This window comes from Pleurodeles waltl, chromosome 11, assembly GCF_031143425.1.
Source record: "Pleurodeles waltl isolate 20211129_DDA chromosome 11, aPleWal1.hap1.20221129, whole genome shotgun sequence".
Classification (NCBI taxonomy): Eukaryota; Metazoa; Chordata; class Amphibia; order Caudata; family Salamandridae; genus Pleurodeles; species Pleurodeles waltl.
The window spans coordinates 882,021,996-882,042,643 of NC_090450.1; the positions used below are offsets into that span (position 1 = coordinate 882,021,996).

General features: G+C 45.0%; 1 protein-coding gene across 5 annotated transcripts in view; it reads right to left on the minus strand.

The window, feature by feature from the left end:
- The window catches only part of DAO (D-amino acid oxidase), a 180,347-nt gene that overhangs the window by 55,898 nt on the left and 103,801 nt on the right, over positions 1 to 20,648 (minus strand). For all 5 annotated transcript variants that reach the window (XM_069214774.1, XM_069214775.1, XM_069214776.1 and 2 more), the window contains 4 exons: positions 16,729 to 16,805; positions 15,047 to 15,112; positions 11,471 to 11,525; positions 5,481 to 5,585 (listed from right to left, as the gene is read on the minus strand). In XM_069214774.1, coding sequence (XP_069070875.1) covers positions 5,481 to 5,585; positions 11,471 to 11,525; positions 15,047 to 15,112; positions 16,729 to 16,805 — 303 coding nt within the window. The remainder of the gene's footprint in view (positions 1 to 5,480; positions 5,586 to 11,470; positions 11,526 to 15,046; positions 15,113 to 16,728; positions 16,806 to 20,648) is intronic.

Below are 20,648 nucleotides of genomic sequence, written 5' to 3' on the forward strand. Positions count from 1 at the left end.
TTTGCACCAGGAGTCCTGCAGGACCAAGAAGTCATAAAGACCCCACGCCCGCAGACCTGAGACTCGAGACAGTAGTGTCATGTGATTACCTGGTAAATGACAAAATGAGAACACTCTGAGCTAGGGCTGTAGTCTTGGCCTTTGCACTCATGAAATGAGCCCTGAGGCCCCCAGGAGGGTCATTTTTTGATAAAGCATAATATATTTTGATGCACAGGGCAATCCATCATGACAATGCCTGTTTCTGAACTGCCTTAGTTTTCTTCACAACGACAAATCCAATAAAGAGCTTATCATCCACATACACCTTAATCCAATCAATGTAGAAGATAAGGGATTCCCGTGGATTCAATTGATGTAGCCTTTCCTCCTTCTTAGAGGAATGTGGTGATGGAGAAAAGCACAAGAGGAGCGTGATGCACTTCTCTACAAGTAAGGGTGACACAACTTTCAGAAAAAAGGATGTATGAGTCGCAGACTGTCTGGGAAGAAGTAAGCCTGGACTGAAAATGCCTGTAGCTCACTGACATGACATGCATATGTTATTGCAATGAGAAACCTAGTCTTTAGTGTAAGAAGCTTCAAGTTATAAATATGCAGAGGCCAGAAAGAAGCACATCAGGAAAGTAATGACTAAATTCAGCTCCCACTGTGGCACGAAGAAGGGAGCAGAGGGAAACATATATGAAAGCCCTTTAAAAAATACATATCCCAGTGGGTGACATGAATAAAATGGGCAGACGAGGCAAATGAAGAAGGGCCAAAAGGTTAAGAATGAACCTTTAATAGTGCCCACAGCAACGCCTTGCCAGGTCAAATGTAAAACAGACAAAAGTACATTAGATAAATTAGCTTGCAGAGGAGCAACCTGCTTTTCCTCGTACCAGGAAACAAATCTGGACGAATGGACTGAGGAGATCGACTTTATGGAAGGGCTTTTAGCAATCTGGATGACATTCATCATATTCTATGGAAGATAAAGACTTTTCATCTGGTTCCACTCAATATCCTCGCAAAGTTCAAAAGCAATACTCTGCCCTGCTGCTGGGACAGCAAATCCTCCCCAAGAGAAAGTTGAAGAGGAGGGCAGGTGTTAAGTCTCAGCAACTCATATTCCAGACCCTTATGACGCAATCTAAGACCATCAGAATAAGCTGTGCTTGATTCCAACATCTTTCTTCAAGATCTGCAGAATCAGTAGCAGAGGTGGAAATGCATACTAGAAACTGGGATGCCAGTGAACCCTGAAGTGTCTCATAGACATCACTAAGAAGGAAACTCTAGAGAGTGATCAGTGGTACATTGAGGGTTTAGAAGGTAGTGAAAACCTCTATCAAGAGCATGATCCATCAGTTGAAGATATTCTGTGTCCTCTCTTACCACAGATGTCATTCCTGATCTGCAGTACGACACTTGTTAAGCTCATCTACCATGGTGCTGACTGACCCCACCAGGGGACTTACTGTCATGCAGACCTTGTGAAGTTTCAGTCTCTACCATAACACCGTAGCCTCCTGCCAAAGGGGCGTGGGGCTTCACTCTGCCCTGTGTGTTGCAGTACCACATTGCAGTCATACTGTCTGTCAGTACCTGCAGCAACCTGGCTCTACATGTCATCCAGGAGTACATACGACCACCCCAACTGAAAGTATACGTACTTCTGGAGTGGGAAGGGAGAATGACCTGCCATGTCTTAGGCTGGCTCTGACATCCCTGATGGAGGTATCGGGTCACCTTGTAGGAGACCCAGATCCTATCTGTGAGGTATCGACTATGCTAGGCCAGTGCAGGCAAAGATTTATTTGAAGATCTGCATATGTCAGCGAGTTTGGGACGCCAGAAGCATGCAAGTCCAATTAGTCTCAGAACTATCAAGGCTGGTACAGTAGCCCTCGCCCAAAACATCAGAATCATAGCCCAAGGTCCTGGACATTTTCTGCAGAAGCAGTCCTGCCACTGCTGCTCCTCCCACTAGTGGACTTCCATGTTTCTATTCCCCAGAAACCACTGCATTTCTGCTTCCATCCTCAGTCTTTCATGTGGCAGTCTTCTCTACTCCTACTATACCGGCACCACTCATGTCACTTCTCATCCATGACAATATTCCCAGCTCCTGGTGCACCTCTTGGCGGGATGCAATTTGGCACGATGATTTCCCAACTCATGCAAAAACTCACATATCTAATGAACCGTACTTGGTGGTTATCACAGTTGAAATAACATTTTCAAGAGAGGAGGACACTGAAACTTACTTGGCATGTTAGGCATTCAGGGTGCTCCATTTCAAAGGTTCTGTGGAGAGGGAAAGGTCATTGAACTTTGCGTGCCATTCAGTCCCTCCCTCATCTTCAATAGGGACAGGCATTTCTTTGTTCCATGATCCTTGGGAATGCTAACACTCTAAGCCTAGTCCAGAGGATGGGGAATAGGTGACACAGGCTACTTTTCGGGAGAGGAAGATTCATGGGGAAGGATCACGTCATGAGATGGAGCAGTCAAATTCCTTAAAGGAGAAACTGCATCAGTCACGTTGATTTTCTCTTCTTTCTGATGCACACATTAACGTCCTGAAGAGTGTTCCCCCAGAGTGTCAGTGCTCAGTAACACCAATAAAGACAAGGACAACATATCTGAAGTCTCTTAATCAAGAGTTTTTAATGATCTTGTATCCTGCTTAATAATTTCATTAACACAACAAAGGTATTGGGTGAATAGTCCTGCCTTATTTCTAGCTAAACAACATGCACTCGCCATTTATCTGCATTCCATGCTGCCCCTCTCCCACCAACGTCATTACCCTTTCTCTGGATAGCCCTGCTAAAGTTCTCAACGTCTTTACTCTCCTTACAGAGTTCTAACAGGTGTTAAAAAGACAAAAGGGGTTTAAGATTGGCATTGGTATGAAAGTTGACACAGATATCTTACAAGCTTGTCTCAAAGTAATATTGGCTCCTAATATCTAGACTCACAATCCCAAAATTAGCTTCATAACTTTCAAATATTAGTTATCGATTCATCCCTAATTTTAAGATTTTTGTTATAGGTTTCTCTTGTATGCCTGCTTCTCACATTATGTAACACGTCTATAGAACGCATAAGAAAGAGCAATGCTGTTTAGTAACTATCCTCAGGTTTAGTAAAATGACCTCATGCTAGTTTATCATCACCCAATCATAGTTAGCAGATCTATGCATCTTTTCAAATGCCATCCTTCACTGTGTCAAAAATGCTGTTTTCTCAGCTCTTGTTCATGGGATCTCAAAACTAAAAGAATCCATAATTTGATAAAACACATATATTAGCTACTGCATCATTTTTAGGGGTTATCACTAATTGTTTAACAGCTCCCATACTTTCCTTACCAAACTCCCTACCTGGTTTTTCTATCCTCTTTCCTTCTACATTGGAATATTTCTCCAGTACGTGAATTACTACACAATGCAGTCATCCACAATGTTTAATCTCCTAATTTTATCTCTTTGCCAGCTGTGAGTCAGATACAACAAAACTCTCTATATGTTTTGCAGTCCAATGATCACTTGAAAACCCCCATCCCATCATGTCACAAGCATATAATGTGCAGATTACTTACAGTAATCTTTCTTATTCTGATTACCCTTCCTTGTCTCAGTCTTTACTCTATGAGATGTGTCACCTCCAGTACAGGAGCCACAGGACAGAGTTAAACCAAAAGAAACCCCAATGCTCTCCTGACTGCCCTAGGTCTCCTTCCCCAGGAAGGCTAACACAAGGATGTCCATCCTCCCACCATAGTCTGTCATGCCTGTCATACTCAAGCACCAGGGATCAAGGTCAAGAATAGGAAAGAGAGAGTGAAACGGGGTACTGGGACAAGGAAGGGTAATCACAGTTATGAGGATTACCAATAAAGCTAAACATTACTTCCTCAACACTGAGAGGATTTATCAGAAGATTACATTACAACTCGATCCTAACAAAAGACACAGAATTCCAAGTATTTGTTTTTTTCTGAACACAGCATTGCATGAGAAGTTCCAAGTCGGGAAATACATCAGACAGCAGTCTGGCTTTCAAACTCTTGTTCACCTTGATCCATCACATAGTAATGTTAATGATTGGTAAAGGTTGAGGGAGATACCCATGGAGTTGCTCTGCAGATATCAAACAGATATTTCCTTCCTCAACCCTCACTCCATCTCACAAGTGGAAAAATCCTAAAGCAGGCATGGAAAACCCTGAGAAGTTTAGGCCAAAGATATAACTGACCTGCCACTGAAAGTTTACTAGGAATTTAGGTTTAGCCGGTTATCTCCACACAAACTGTGGGAGACAGACACAAAAACAGGCTGTGATGGGAAGAGGGAATTCCTTCATGGACTATCCGCGAGGGACGACTTCTAAGAAAGCTTGGGGGCGAGTGGATTTCTTTTTTTTATTAAACTAGGCATGTGGTGCCTGTAGGGGAGTTGACATACCCCATGATGTCAAGACAGGGTGGGACAAGGAAGGATTGAGGAGGTAACATGTGGCAGGCTGGCAAGCAAAGTAAAGGTGATGTGTTACCTCTAGTACTGACGGTGAAGAGGTAGTGTTTCTATGAGCATTAGCAGCAATGTGAAGGAGAGTAAACGAGAAAGAATATTAAGAGAAAAATTTAATCTATTACTTACTGTTATGTTAGGGTAGGTGACTATGGAATAAATGATGAAGAAACACAAATGAAGGACGGAATGCGGAACCAATCAAACATTCACCCACAGTCACAGATGTGGGTGTAATCCATCAATTCCTTTGCTAACCATGCCACCCCAGTTTGGACCCAGCCATATGCAAATCAGTCTTGACCCTGTTCCCAATGGGAACAGTCCAGCCCGCACTGCAAGTCCAGGTCCTCCCTGGACCGGAAACAAGCATTCTAGGACCAGTTTCAGGGTATCACCCTTCATCAGCCAGGCTAGCTTGAATCCAGTGGCATAGTGAGCCTGGGCCCCACGTCTTGGCATACCCGGCCCACATAGAGCGATAAAAGCAAAGAAACACAAAGGATGGCTGGAATGCGAAACCAATCAAATATTTACCCCCAGGCACAGATCTGGTTTTAATCCATCAGTTCTTTTGCTAACCATACCACCCCAGTTTGGACCCAGCCATATGCAAATCAGTCTTGACCCTGTTCCCAATGGGAACAGTCCAGCCCGCACTGCAAGTCCAGGTCCTCCCTGGACCGGAAACAAGCATTCTAGAACGAGTTTCAGGGTATCACCCTTCATCAGCCAGGCTAGCTTGAATCCAGTGGCATAGTGAGCCTAGGACCCATGTAGGGGCATACCTGGGGCACATGATTAAACCGTCTAAAATCTGAATATAATCCTGATCACATATTCCTAATGGTGACACAAATTGTATTACTCATGAGACAAGGATTTATTTCCATTATGCCCATCACTTCTACTTTAAATTCCACTACCCCCTTGTTTATGTCAGCCAGGACTACCAACCTTTATAATCTGTCCCCGACCTGGTTTCAGTTTTGGGTCAGGCTGCAGTTCACCAGCACGAATTCCACTGCAATTTATGACCACATCAGCACCGTTTCTGCAAAGCTAAAAATAATGAGGTAAAATTCATCATCTTCCTCAAAACACGCATTAGCAAAACAGCATATGAAATCAAATACATTAAACCATACAGTTACAGGTTTCCAAATATTCAAAGGCAAACAGTCTCACAGTTTTTGAGGAGGAAAACTGAAGAATGTACATAAACTATTCAATCATTGCTTCATATAAAATACTTAAAAAATGTAGTTTAAAAAAACTGAGCTGTTATATCAAGTTGTTCCTTAATCGTGCATAAATATAGCAGGATCACAATCAAGCCAGTGTGTGTCAATTTCTATTTTTAAGTGGCCACAATTCACAGCCGTTAAGGCACAGCCACTAGCATGCACGTGCATTAAACAAGATTGGGTCTTTTTATTTCAACACGTCAGTAATCATTCTTTTAGTGCATAAAATATATTAAAACATATGGCTGCACCATTAGAACTATCTATAAAAGCTGATTTTACATAATGGAGATAGTCAAGCCTCTAATGATAGCTCTGAACACGTCACAATTTCTGCTCAATACTCATGCACCCTAAACTAGTGAAATGAAAAATATGTACGTTGTCTGATAGGACCTTATCTTTGAACTCTTGCAGCAAGATGGACTCTACCTTCATTCTTCATCTTTTAGCTATTTACGGGCACTTCTGCCACGTATGAACCCAAATTCTTAAAGGATTGGTTATAGATCCAACCTTGAGTAGCAAATGCACAGCCCAGAAAGAAGAGTTTTCTTAAAAAAAGCAACCAAAAAAACAAATGACTGGTACAATGAACTGCCTTGCATTTCAAGACTGATGCATAGATGAAGGATCGGATTCCACGATGGTCCAAGCTGCCTATTTCATTGGCTGGAAAGGTGGCCAAAGCCAAAATGCTGATACTACCTAAACTCCTTTACCTTTTGGGGATTAACCGAATGCCACTGACAAGGGCCTTTTTTGATCGTCTTAGACCCTTCCTAATAACACGTGCTTGGGACAGGGTACAGTCTAGCCTGGCATGGGAGGTGCTGACGTTGCCATTTTACCAGGGTGGAATGGGCACCACAACCTTGAGGCACCCCTACTAATGTAGTGTGTAGCGTGTGCAGCGTGTAGGCACTCCTACCAATGCGTGTAGCCAGGCTTTGTGTGCTTGTGAATTCATCTGGACCCACAAGGCCTGCACACAGCTGTAGAATTAGATAGTACTGCCCCCTGCCCTCTGAACACTGTCCTATACACCTCCATAAGGCACTTAAGGGCCTGTCTGGATGCTGTGGCCTGCAATATTGGGGCATGGGACAGACTCCGCCGAAGGGTCCACCTATCCCATCTCTATTTGGCTAAGATGCCCTTGGGCAAAAACCTAACTATACTCCCCTGAATGGATGGGTGTGCCTATGATCAGGTTTGTCACATGCAGTTATGGGTGACGGGCGACCTTTACCCAGGGATCTCCTTTGTCCAACTGAAGAATATTCAAGCGCGCACCGCATGCACACCCCTGGACATTTTCCTATATTATAGACTGTTTACCAATTGTAGGCAAGTACACCTCACCTTTCCCTTCGAACTGGGAGGTCCCCTGGCCCTGGGCCTGCTTCTCACATCCTCCTCTCCTAAGCAATTAATTACACAGATATATGCCACTATGCAGAGCACAAATCCATTGACTGTACCCCGGGCACGTAAGGACTGCCAGTGGGAATTTGGTGTTGACATCCCTGAACAGCAGTGGCATTATTGTGGCTTCCACACTAGTGTGCTCTCTCTCAAGTATAGGCTCAGCCTTATCCATCTCAAAATCTTGCATTGACTATACCGTACACCCCTTCAGCTACACCACTAGGGCCTTAAGAAGACACTAGGAGCCTGTGTTGCAGGGAGGAGGGGGCTGGATTCTTACATCTGGCCTTAACACCTGGCCTGGGTGTGTCACTGAATAGAAGAGTACTGGTGTCAAGTGTATGGGGTAATAGCAAATATAACAGCTCATGTGGTGCCGCAACTGCCCATGGTGGCTGAACTTGGCTATGTTAAAGATATTTACGCATAAACTCACTGTAATGCTACTACTGTTAGCGAAGAGGCTGGTTGCTATACATGTGGGTCGCGCTGTTACACTTACTGTCCAAAGATGGCTAGCTGATACTGCCTTTGGCCAAGAACGGTTGAGGCCTATTGATCTCTGATGCCAGAACCCAGCAACTGAAAGGAATGTGGGCTCTGCTTACCCTGTGCATGGCAACCAGACCGGAAGGCCGAGTTGTGGGACCGAGCGATATGATGACATCGCAGTGACAAACTCTCTCACACAGAACTGCACCGACGGAGACGAGTGTTGTAATCAAAGATCCTTTCTTAGTAAGTAAGAGTCAGGTAACCAGTTCACATAGGATAGAGGTTGTAGATGTATTTAACAAGTAACTTGATAAGTTGCAAGATACTTAGTAAGGAAACCGCACCCGTGCGGGCGCCCCTGCCTCACAAGGAGCAGGATGGTCACCGATACACGAGTCTCTGCTGGGGTCCTATACCTGAGATTACCCTCCGCTGTTGGAAATATACTATGCGCACCTCACAGCAAACATGGAAACAATTTCTGATATGATAATGTCATCTCTGCCGTGAGATGTGTATGCCAATAAAATCTTTACAAAACTGCCTTGCATTTCAATGGCTACATTTCTATGTTCTCCTCAATAAAGATGCTTAGCTTGTTCTTAACTATGCAGAAACCACTTCAGACGGAAAGTACTTTGTTGACAGCTCCGAGATGATAAGAACGATGATCTTTGTTTTCCCAAGATTGGGTCCCTGGGAGTACAGCATGCAGGGGATATTGCTCATATCAAGCGTAGTAAACCGACGATGACCTAAGATGCTTCATTCTAATTATCAGCAAGAGCTGGAAGTAGTCCTTTATGATAGCGTACCACCAAGTGGACAACAGTGGCATACCGATTTTTTTATTGCTGGGTTTATCGCAGAGCGTATTTTTATGTTACAGGGAAGACCACGCTTTTATTGTCTGTCCTACCTCTGGAGTATAGTACATCTTTTGTCTTCACAGCCACTATCTCAACTCACAGCCATTCTGGAGAATGCAAGTTTCTGCTTCTTACACGCATACACTTCTGTGAAGATTTAGAGGGTACCATCGTTTTGCAGGAGATGGCATCCCACAGAGTGCATACTATTCCCCAGTGGTTAGATGCATATTCTACACATTAATGAAAATAGCATCAACCCATGAGGTACTGTAGATCAGGGTGCACTGCTAAATACTAATGTCAAAATCTGCTTACGTGGCAGAACAAGGCAGCCCAAGTAAGGGGTACCTGCTAGGCCCTGCCACATTAAGCAAGAACTCTGCGACTCCCTCTCCACCCTTTTCCATCGCAAGATCACGGACATCCATGGCAGCTTCAACTCCTCGACCCCCACGACCACCGCAGCCACCACTAATCCCAAAGCACCCAGCCACACCAACCTCCTGCTCACCTGGACCCACATCAACGACGAGGAACACCATCAAAACCATGAGCACCATCCACTCTGGATCACCCTCCGACCGCTGCCCCCACCATGTCTTCAACAAAGCAAGCCCCATCATCGCCCCCAACTCTGTATGATCATCAACAGCTCCTTCGAAACCGCCACCTTCCCGGAGAGTTGGAAGCACACCAAAGTCAACGCCCTCCCAAAGAAACAGAAAAGCAGACCCCAGAGACCTTAAGAACTACCGGCCCATCTCCCTCCTACACTTCCCGACGAAGGTCATCGAGAAGATCGTCAACGGTCAAGTGACCCGCTTCCTGGAGGATAACAACACGCTGGACATCTCCCAATCCGTATTCCGAAGGAACCACAGCACCGAGACCGCCCTCATCGCAGCAACTGACGACATCAGGACCATGCTCGGCAAAGGCGAAACCGCTGCCTTCATCCTCCTGGACCTCTCGGCTGCCTTCGACACCGTCTGCCACCACACCCTCTGCACTCGCTTCTACGATGCAGGGATCTGCCACAAGGCCCTAGACTGGATCACATCCTTCCTCTCTGACAGAACTCAGAGAGTCCGTCTCCCTCCCTTCCTGTCTGAAGCCACCAAGACCATCTGCGGCGTACCCCAAGGATCCTCTCTCAGCCCAACCCTTTTCAACATCTACATGGCACCACTCGCCAACATCGTCCAATCCCACAACCTCAACATCGCCTCCTATTCTGATGACACCCACCTGATCCTCTCACTCACCAAGGACCCTGCCACTGCCAAAACCAACCTCCACAATGGACTGCATGCCATCACCAACTGGATGGAGAAGAGCCGCCTTAAACTGAACTCGGACAAGACAGAGATCCTCATCCTCTGCTCCAACCACCCTGCATGGGATGACTCCTGGTGGCCAGCCACTCTAGGAACCGCACCAACACCCACACGTGCAATCTAGGCTTCATCCTAGACTCATCGCTCACCATGACCCAGCAAGTCAACGCCGTCTCATCCTCCAGCTTCAAAACCCTGCGCATGCTTTGCAAGATCTTCAGATGGATCCCCACCGAAACCAGAAGGACAGTCACCCAAGCCCTCGTCAACAGCAGACTGGACTAGGCAACGCGCTCTACGCAGGAACCACGGCCAAGCTCCAGAAGAAACTGCAACGAATAGAGAACGCCTCCACACGCCTCATCCTCAACATCCCACGCCGTGACCACATCTCAGCCCACCTCAGAGACCTAAACTGGCTTCCTGTCAACAGGAGGATCACCTTCAAGCTCCTCATCCACACCCACAAAGCTCTCCACAACACGGGCCCCGCCTACCTCAACGAGCGACTCACCTTCCACACTCCCATCCAACAACTCCGCTCCGCCAACCTCGCCCTCGCCACCGTCCCTCGCATCCATCGAACTACAGCCGGCGGCAGATCCTTATCCCACCTCACTGCCAAGACCTGGAACTCCCTCCCCGTCCACCTACGAGAGACCCAGGACCTCCTGACCTTCAGGAAACACCTCAAGACGTGGTTATTCGAGCAGTAGCATTCCTTCCCACCCCATCAGCGCCTTGAGGCCCTAGCGGGTGAGTAGCATGCTTTACAAATGATTGAATGATTGATTAAGGAAACCCTGTCAGATGGTAGGCTATGTTAAAAAAGGGCCACAGAGATGCCTAGCCCCACAATTACTGTCTTCTGTAAAAAGAAATGCAAGGAGCCTTGGTTCCAAGGATAGAGAGATGGCTGACTAGGGAGGAACAGCAAAGGAATACAACACTTTAAACTGCTTTAGCTCAGTAAAAAGAGTAGTGGACTAGGCCACAAATATCCGTTTTTTTTATAAGGGGTGGTGGGTAAAGACTGCCTGCTTCAATGTGGATGGTGTGATACTTTCAGCTATGAGACTTTTGGTTAGGTGGAATTATACTGTGATGATAAATCTAAAGGTTTCAGGTAGAAATCTGAACTAAGCAGCAATTTGTGCTGGCTTTGGCTGTTGTGTTTAGAAGTTAGCCTGTCAAGGGGGTGGGGCCAGGCATCACAAATCCTTTTGTGTGTTGACTCTATGCAGGATTGCATGTGTTCTGTATTAGAGACAGTTTCCGGCATACAAAAGTGCATTTTCTTGCAAATGATGGTTTGTGCTCCATATCAGCTATTACCTTATTGGTGCAGATTGCACAATGTATCCAAAGTAAGAGGCTATTTGAATCCATGCTTTAAACCCACCCATAATCACCTTGTTTTGTTGTGCTCATCTTTTCTGCATACATTTTATTAAGAAATTAGGATACTTTTTTAGTAGTATCCTAAATACAATCCAGGTGCTTTATCAAGCTGTAATGAGAACACCTATTTTTGAAAACTTTGCAAAACTTAGTTTTCAACTTACTTCCTGAAATGATTCCACCTTCTTAAGAACAAATGTGACTCCCCGCTCTTTCAATCTGCAAAACAATAGTTCTTTGTTCAGGAGAGTGCATGCCATTTTACATTAATATAATCAACTGACATTTCTAAACAGAGTGACCTGACAATAATATTAACTTTATTATAAACATACGTGTACTCAACATCAGGTAATGATTTCTAGTTCTGTTGATTTTTACAAAAGTAATATTGTTTTTTTTAACACTAATAAGCCTTTTGGTGGTGGGACCTGTAAATAAAAGGGCTGTACACACAGCCCCACAAGCAAGAGTCAGGGAGATGACATGTTCTGATGGCTAAACATTTCCATTTGGAACCTGGATGCAGTCTTTTATTCAACATTGTGTGAATTTGGGAAACTCACTATCTTCCTATGCTGAATATATTAAATGTGTCAAATGTAACAGAAATATTCAACTCCCCACTTGTTGTGCAGCATCTTATATCTTATCCGAATACTTCCAGTAATGTATGCAGCATACTTCAGCACAGTGGGGCCTGCCCCACCTGAGGCAGGTAGCACTTGGCTGTTTAAGAATCACACCGCATATTACACTCTATACCTCAGTGATACATGAGTGAGGCTGTCTGGCTGGTGCTCTCCATCATCTTCTCTACTTTAACTCTGCTTCTACCAGCACGGCGTAGACCAGATTTTAGGTCTGTGTGTAAAATGGATTTTATAGTACGATTTTTATCACAGAACATTTTAATTAACTGTAACAGTGTTAATATTTTAAGTTGAAATGTTTTCAATTAACCAAATAAAAAATCATTGATTCATATGGCCTCATCTTCCAAGTTTTGTTCCATGAGCTTCCTAGTCTGCCATGAGTGTCTTTGGTATTTGTTGTGTTACTGTACAATATAGGAGAGTAATGGGTTATAGACTTGATCACTATTAATGTAACTGAATGCCATTGTAAAAAAATAGGACAAAATGATGTAGCTTAAAAAAATACAGAACTCAAAGATGATTTCAAAAGGGTTACTGATTAAGGGTCCAGTCAATGGGGTAATGGATCAAGGGTATAGGGTTTTAGCTATAGAGTATAATGATATGGCGTTACAGATTGAGAGTTATGGGTATAGGGTTAAAGGTTTGGGATATAGGCGTAAGGGTTTGGGATGTAGGGTTATGGGGTTGAAGGTGTAGGGTTAAGGGCTAGGTGTTAAGTTTGTTGGGCAGATGAGTTAAGGGTCAGGGATGTGGGTGTGTAGGTGAGGGGTATAGAAGTTTAGGAAATGGTGCTGGTGTTAAGGGTGTGTATATACAATTAAGGATGTAGAGTTAAGGGTTTAAGGTGCAGGGTAAGTGCTTGGAGTATGAGAGAATGTGGTACAGGAGTTAGGGGGATATGGGTAAAGGGGATTAACTATGGAGTTACTGTTAAGGTGTTAGTATTGAGGGTTGAGGATTACATATATAGGGATAGAGGTTAAAGGTTGGGGTACAGGGTTAAGGGGTTGGAGTAAAGGTTAACCAATAGTTTAGTTTCAAAGTTGTACACGTGGTTAAGATGTGTTGATGAGTGTTACAATTATGTTTAGTTTATCTACAAAACATAAAATTATTGCTTTGCATAGTAATACTGCCCTGAACTAATTTCACAGAAAGTACTACAATTTCAAGGCGTTCAATGTGTTAAAAGGGAACTGATGCTATTTCCAGTATAAAACATTTGAATTAACAATTTACTACCAATCATATGGTTTTAAGAAATAAGCCATGACCCCAAGAAGAAATCTGGTAGAAAGATTTGACAACTTGGCTAGTATGGAAAGAGCTTTTTTAATCTGTAAAAAGAATCAGGTATATTTTTAAGACGCTCAGATGCAGGATGCGAGACCGGCAGGGTTCAATAATAAGGAGAGCAGATTGTTGAAATATTTTATGAATCTGTCCAGTGGAGTGGATCTTATCAGGAGGCTTTAAATGTGATCAGGGTCTCAACTCCAACAGGGCTGGCCTCATGTCATTCTCAAAAGTAAAGTAGAAGCTTTCTGTGGAAATGATAAAGTACACATGGAAAAACCCTTACCTCCAGCGAAGACCAGAGCACCATTTGGCTTACACATCTGCATGATTTGACAGATATACATTAAGTTCAGGAAAGTGAGCAGAGGAGAGGAATCGTGAAAAGCAGATGGATGAATGTAGGAACTGAGACTGTGGTGCGAGGGACAACTCTGGTATCACTGTAAATGATCATAGGAAGGCATCCACACAGTTGAAAATGAGCAAGACGCACCTGTTGTGACCACCTTTTTTGAGTTTTAAAGAGTTTTGATTTTTACGTGTCTAAGAAGCCAAGTCTGTTATAGCTATGAGAGAATGGAGGGCTTCCTAGATGGCTGCTGCAGTGTGTGCAATATTACTCTAGAAGATATCAGTGTCTCAGGGAGAACAAAATACAGGTAATCAGTGAAGTAACACATTTTGAGTAATTGCCCAACGACATCTGATTTCACATACACGTTTGACTTTACATCCTCACTTCACATCCACACTTTCATCACTCTTCTGACATCCCTTTTGCTCCATTCTACAGACTACATTTTAATTAAGCAAGGACAAGAATGGCAGATTACATTCTTACAGCTCACTGGTTGGATATACATGCGATTAAAAGCATGCTCCAGTGTTACAGGACTGATCCAAAGTCCTTTTAGTTGCTGGAATAGTCTATTAGAACAGTTTGCATAAAGAGAGCGGCATTTCATAACTGGAAAATGGAGCCTTCTGGGAGATGCAGGTTTATAAAATCTTGCACCCCCGAAAGTTCAGTTTCTTTCACAGCTCTTGCTTTGTGTGTGTGCGTGCGTTAGGTAACAGATGGCATTTCATGCACACATATCAGGGTTTGTGACTGGCAACAGTCAGCCCCCCATTCTGCTTGTGCCCTGGCAAACTGTTGTAATTTGTGTGGAAGAGGGAGACAAGGCCTAAGCAGAGCTCACCCCTTCTCCCTTCTGAGGCTACAGTGATACTGAAAGCAATGTAAAGAAGGGGGGGGGAAGTCTCGCATGCCCCTCTTGTATGGCCTATGGCTCTCCCACCCCCCTCTGCAGTTCACCTCAGGCAGGGTAGAGAGAGCGCCAGATGTTGTGAATTAGCATATTAAAAAATTGACAGCAGTGGGCTTATATCTAGTATTTATAGCCCGCTGCTTCTGCTCTATTGTCTTCAATGGAGTTGTCAACACTCCAATGTTCAAATGCATATTAAAAACACCGAAACCAGAGAAAAACACTGGACATCTTGATCATCAGCAATGCTTTTTAAAAATCTTGATTAAGCACCTCTCATGCCAAACTGAAAAGAGAATAGATCACGAAAAATCATTCATGCAAAGATGCCTGGGACTACTAAAGTATTTTTTCTCTGGACTTTAATTCAACATTTTAAATGTAAACTTTTTTTTTATCGATTTGCTTTTCCCAAAGTAAATCATGTCCTTCTAGAAACAATATTGTTTTACTAAGCATTATGATGCTAAAATGAAATGTTCCCCAAGTTTAGCAAGAAAGCACATACCTCTCCATCAGCCATGGTAAGTAGCTCTTTCCTTCTACCATGATGGAAGTGTTAAACCAACCATAGCTGAAATTCAAGCAAGATGGTAAAGAAAGTGAAACACTTGTAAACACTGTGGATGGGATGTGCAGTATCACCAAATTCATCCCCCTCCCGTAACACAGTATCCTTGCATCATTGTGCTATTCTGACAGCCGCACATCTGTCAAAACAAGAGCCACAGCGATTATTAGGTGGACGGCCAGTCAAGGTCAGAATATCTGGTCGAGTCACAGAAAGGTCATACATCTCTGATGAGTCACAGTAGATATGCACAGATGTGCCACAGCAGATATGTGGATGTCCTGACTCACAAAAGCCCACACCACATGCCAGGAAATATATTTGTTTTGAGAATTTCCTTGCACATTTCTGGGCACTCTAATCCTATGGTTGTAAATCTCACAAAGTGAAATGCTTCAAATTCAGTTCTGTTCACAAACGGTAGGTGTTTCATGCGGTTTCACACACATTTAGCAAATTGACGGGTGGTTTTTCCAAGCCCACTCTTCTAATGCTTTATTCAGAACCCTGAATCCCCATTCCTTAAGTGTCATTTTCACATTTTGCAGATTTTCCGCATTCGTGATATCCGTGCATATACAAAAAATCCACATATCTTGGATTTTCCAAAGCAGAGTCAGAATTTTAGGGGTGCGCTTTCCCCTTTTTCACTTTTTAACTCACGCCACAATACACCTTCAGCCAGTGATGGAAAATATGCTTTCCTTCCTGTTTACCTAACCCAAAGAACCTACTTTCACCTCTCCCCAGCCCTCCTTTACTGCTGTTTTCCTGTCTGCCTTACAAAATACCAAGCCCTAGAATAGCTTTTCTAGGCGATTCCTTGCATTTTTAAGATAAAGTGACAACGGTTCAGATGGAAATTGAAAACAGTCTTATCTAAAAAAAAAAACTCTTTGAAACAGGCAATGAATTGGCTTTACGTCTGGCTTTCATGCACAGGCTTACTGCCCCCAGTTTTCTTCTTGGACATATGTTAACCTGATTTACAATGCATTTTTCCCTGTATTAGCACTCTTATAAATCTGGTGCTGTGCACTTAACTACTAAGGTCAAAGGTGGGCACGATACAAAGTCTTTAAATTTTCCTTCAAATCACTCGTTCTCACTTGAGATAAATGCTCCCATTACATAAAGATGAACTAGGGCCTTTTTGTGAGTTTACACTACTGTACATGGGTCTTCACTACAAGCATCAGTGAATTTCCTTTCTAATATCCCAATTCAGGAGATAAAATGTCAACTAATAGGAGCACACTTTGCCTAGTGCTGGGTTGTCTTGACCAATCAGAATTACTAGAACACTGGCACTTACAAGATGTATTTGACTGGACTACAGATTCAGTGAGAGGGGCATGGAGCAGATAAAGACAAGTTGAGTGGTTCATTTGGTAGATTTAGGTGAAATTAGAATGATGTGTGGTAATGAGTTTCATGTGTACTTTCTGGTGGGCATTAACAGCTGCTATTTGCACTTCCCTGCAATCCGCGCTCTAATCTTTTGCCTTTGTCCCATGATCGAGACACCAGCAATTCACATCTTCTGTAGTTAGACTTAATTACTGTTTAGTTAAACAAATTGTACTTTTTCTAAAAACAGATAATATACCAGTACCGACCTGTAACCTGGAAACAGTTCAAGTTCTTTTGGCGTTAAATTCCTGAATCCGAGAACAATGTCTTTCCAAGAAGGATCCTGCAAAAAACAGAGAAAGAAATAGCTCTATACTTCAAAAACATCAGAGCTCCTCACATGTTATAATTAAGAAAGCTAAAACAGGCAATAGCAATATTATTATTATGGTAGATAAGGCATTGCTTTGTTTTACTTCTCTAAGTGCATTTTGTTTTGAGCGATAAACAGTAGTAAACATGCATGAAAAAAATTCACAGAAAAGATTAAAGTATTCTTTTTTTGACAGAAAAAACGAGCAGGTAACAAGAAAGTATGGCAGGAAATCCAACCAAAAAACAAAGAAAGGCCCTCATTTTAAACAGGGTGGGATGCCCCGCCGACAACCGTGCTGACGGTCGACGGAAGACCGCCAGTGGTGGCGGCTAACACCCCGCCATATAATGACGCCTGGAGCTGAGGGCCGCCATGCCGGCTGTCGGTGGCGGGGGTGGATGCTGCTCCACCCTCACCACCACGTCACGTCAGTCCATACATCGCCACGCCTATGACTGCATCCTTATAGGTATGGTGGTGGAGCAGCATCCTAGGAGCCTGTTCTTTCCCGGAGCAGCGCCGCTGAACAGGTAAGTACTGCCCGAGAGGGAAGGGGGGAGGTATGTGTGTGTTGAGCGAGCAAGTGCGTGCATAGGGGTGTGCGTGCGTGTTTGTGAAGGGGTGGATGTGTGTCTGCGTGTGTGGATGCCTATGTGTGCGTGCATGTGTATTTGGGGGTTGGGGACCTAAACAGGGGTGGGGGATGAGGGAGGTTTAGGGAAGGCCTACAGGGTGATCGGGGGAGGAGGGGTAAGGTGGAGGATTTCAGGGTTCGGGGTGGGAGCTTGGTGAGGTTTACAGGGGCTTAGGGAGGTATTTCGGGGTTGTGGCAGTGGGGAGGGGGGCTTAGCGTGTCACATACTGGTGACAGGAATGAGTATTCCTGTTAACAGTATGCTTTCCGTCAGGGATTACCTGGCCACAAAATCCCTGGTGGAAATGGGATCATTATCCCACCGGTAATCTAGGTTCCACCGCTGCTGGGTCGAAAGTGGCTACCGTCGGCCCGGCGGTCGATTCAGGCCTGGCAGTGGGCAGTAGTGAACTGGCTGCTTTTCAGCCAGTTCACTATTGTTATCTTTATATGGCAGTCTGCACCTCCATTCCATCGGCTGTAATCACTGCCACCACCGGTGGTGCGGTCATTACCGCCATGTCCCAAATGAGGGCCAAAGTTCTCGAGTGCAGCCCAAATAATTATTAAAGGCTGCGACTACTTCAAGCAGTTCACTGATCACTTTTTCCATTTAACAGCATTGCATAAAATCATCTAAAGTATCTGAGCGTGTATTTTACTATATCATCTGTTTGCATGTATGATGAAATGGAAGTATTAATCTCCGTGTGCAATCACAGTAACTTTTTGTTCTGCGCCCTATGTGCAAAGGGTGTGCCTAGACGTGTATTCCATGCTCACTGTGCCACCTAGCTCGAGCTATACCTCACTGATGATGCCTAACTAGGCCAAAACAGGAAATATTGTTGTTGGTGCATGCGTGGTTCCATCATACAATCGGCCAAAAGCAATCTGGAGTTTCTTGTGCTCCCGTTCAGAGGAGAACTCGCCTCGCAGTATGGTTTGGACTCTACCCACCGACGCAGAATCAAGGCTGACTTGCAAATGGCTGGTCCCATGATGGGTATCAAAATGATTGACTGGGACGTAGCCCTGAGTAATTAATTACCAGTTGTTAGACCTGACATGCCTTAGGGTGGTCACCCCTAACTTTTTGCCTGCCTCCCTCCACTTTTTGGACGGTTGTTGCTGGCTTTTTAGACTCTGCGCACTTTACCACTGCTAACCAGTGCTAAAGTGCATATGCTCTCTCCCTTTAAACATGGTAACTTTGGATCATACCCAATTGGACTATTTAATGTATTTATAAGTCCCTAGTAATGTGCACTGTTTGTGCCTAGGGCCAGTAGATTAAATGCTACTAGTGGGCCTGCAGCACTGATTGTGCCACCCACTCCAGTAGCCCCTTTACTTTGTCTCAGGCCTGCCATTGCAAGGCCTGTGTGTGCAGTCTCACTGCCAATTCGACTTGGCATTTAAAAGTACTTGCCAAGCCTAAAACTCCCATTTTTTCTACACATAAGTCACCTCTAATGTGTGCCCTAGGTAACCCCTAGAGCAGGGTGCGGTGTGGGTAAAAGGCAGGATATGTACCTATGTAGTTTACATGTCTTGGTAGTGTAAAACTCCTAAATTCGTTTTTACACTAATGTGAGGCCTACTCCCTTCATAGGCTAACATTGGGGCTGCCCTCATACATTGTTGAAGTGGTAGCTGCTGATCTGAAGGGAGTAGGAAGGTCATATTTAGTATGGTCAGAATGGTAATACAAAATCCTGCTGACTGGTGAAGTTGGATTTAATATTACTATTTTAGAAATGCCACTTTTAGAAAGTGAGGATCTCTCTGCACTTAAATCTTTCTGTGCCTTACAATCCACGTCTGGCTAGGTTTAGTTGACAGCTCCTTGTGCATTCACTCAGACACACCCCAAACACAGGGTACTCAGCCTCACTTGCATACATCTGCATTTTGAATGGGTCTTCCTGGGCCCGGAGGGTGGAGGGCCTGCTCTGACACAAAGGACTGCCACATCCCCTACTGGGACCCTGGCAGACAGGATTGAACTGAAAGGGGACCTGGTGCACTTCTAAGCCACTCTTTGAAGTCTCCCCCACTTCAAAGGCACATTTGGGTATAAAACAGGGCCTCTGCCCTACCACCTCAGACACTTGCTGGAGAAGAAACCTGAACCAGAACCTGCATCCTGCCAAGAAGAACTGCCTGGCTGCTCAAAGGACTCACCTGACTGCTTTCTACAAAGGACTGCTGCCTTGCTGTTGGCCTGCTGCCTTGCTGAACTCTTGTCTTGCTGCAGAAGTGCTCTCCAAGGGCTTGGATAGAGCTTGCCTCCTGTTTCCTGAAGTCTCAGGACCAAAAAGACTTCTTTCTTTCAACTGGACACCTTGTGCGCCGAAAAATGCGTTGCACAGGTTGCTCCGCGGTGAAAAATTCACTGCACGCCGATCCGGAAAGACACCGCTCGACCCGCAAGGAAAAGATAGACGCGAGGCCTGCGGTGCGACCGGAACTTCGACGGAACGGTGCCCGACTTCCAGAGAGGAAATCGACGCGGCGCTTGCCGTGAGGGAGAAAATTCCACGCACAGCCCACCGGAATGACGCGCAGCTGGATAACAAGCCCAGGATTCCACGCACAGACACCGGGACATCTGGTAATCCCGCAAACCACAGAAGGAGACTGTCCGCGTGCCGGAAAACGACGCACGTCTTCCCCGCGTGAAAAATAACGACGCAAGTCCGTGTGCGAAGGGGCAAACCGACACACACACCATTTTTCCACGCATCTCCTCTGCGGCCCTTGCGGAGATTTTCCACTCCAAACCAGGTACTTTGTGCTTGAAAGAGACTTTGGCGGTCATTCTGACCCTGGCGGTAAAAACCGCCAGGGCCGTGGTCCGCGGGAGCACCGCCAACAGGCTGGCGGTTCTCCTTTGGGCATTCTGACCGCGGCGGTACAGCCGCGGCCAGAAACGGAAAGTCGGCGGTCTACCGCCGGCTTTCCGCTGCCCAGGGGAATCCTCCATGGCGGCGCAGCTTGCTGCGCCGCCATGGGGATTCCGACCCCCATACCGCCATCCTGTTCCTGGTGGTTTCGGCCGCCAGGAACAGGATGGTGGTATGGGGTGTCGTGGGGCCCCTGGGGGCCCCTGCAGTGCCCATGTCAATGCCAATGGCATGGGCACTGCAGGGGCCCCCGTAAGAGGGCCCCAC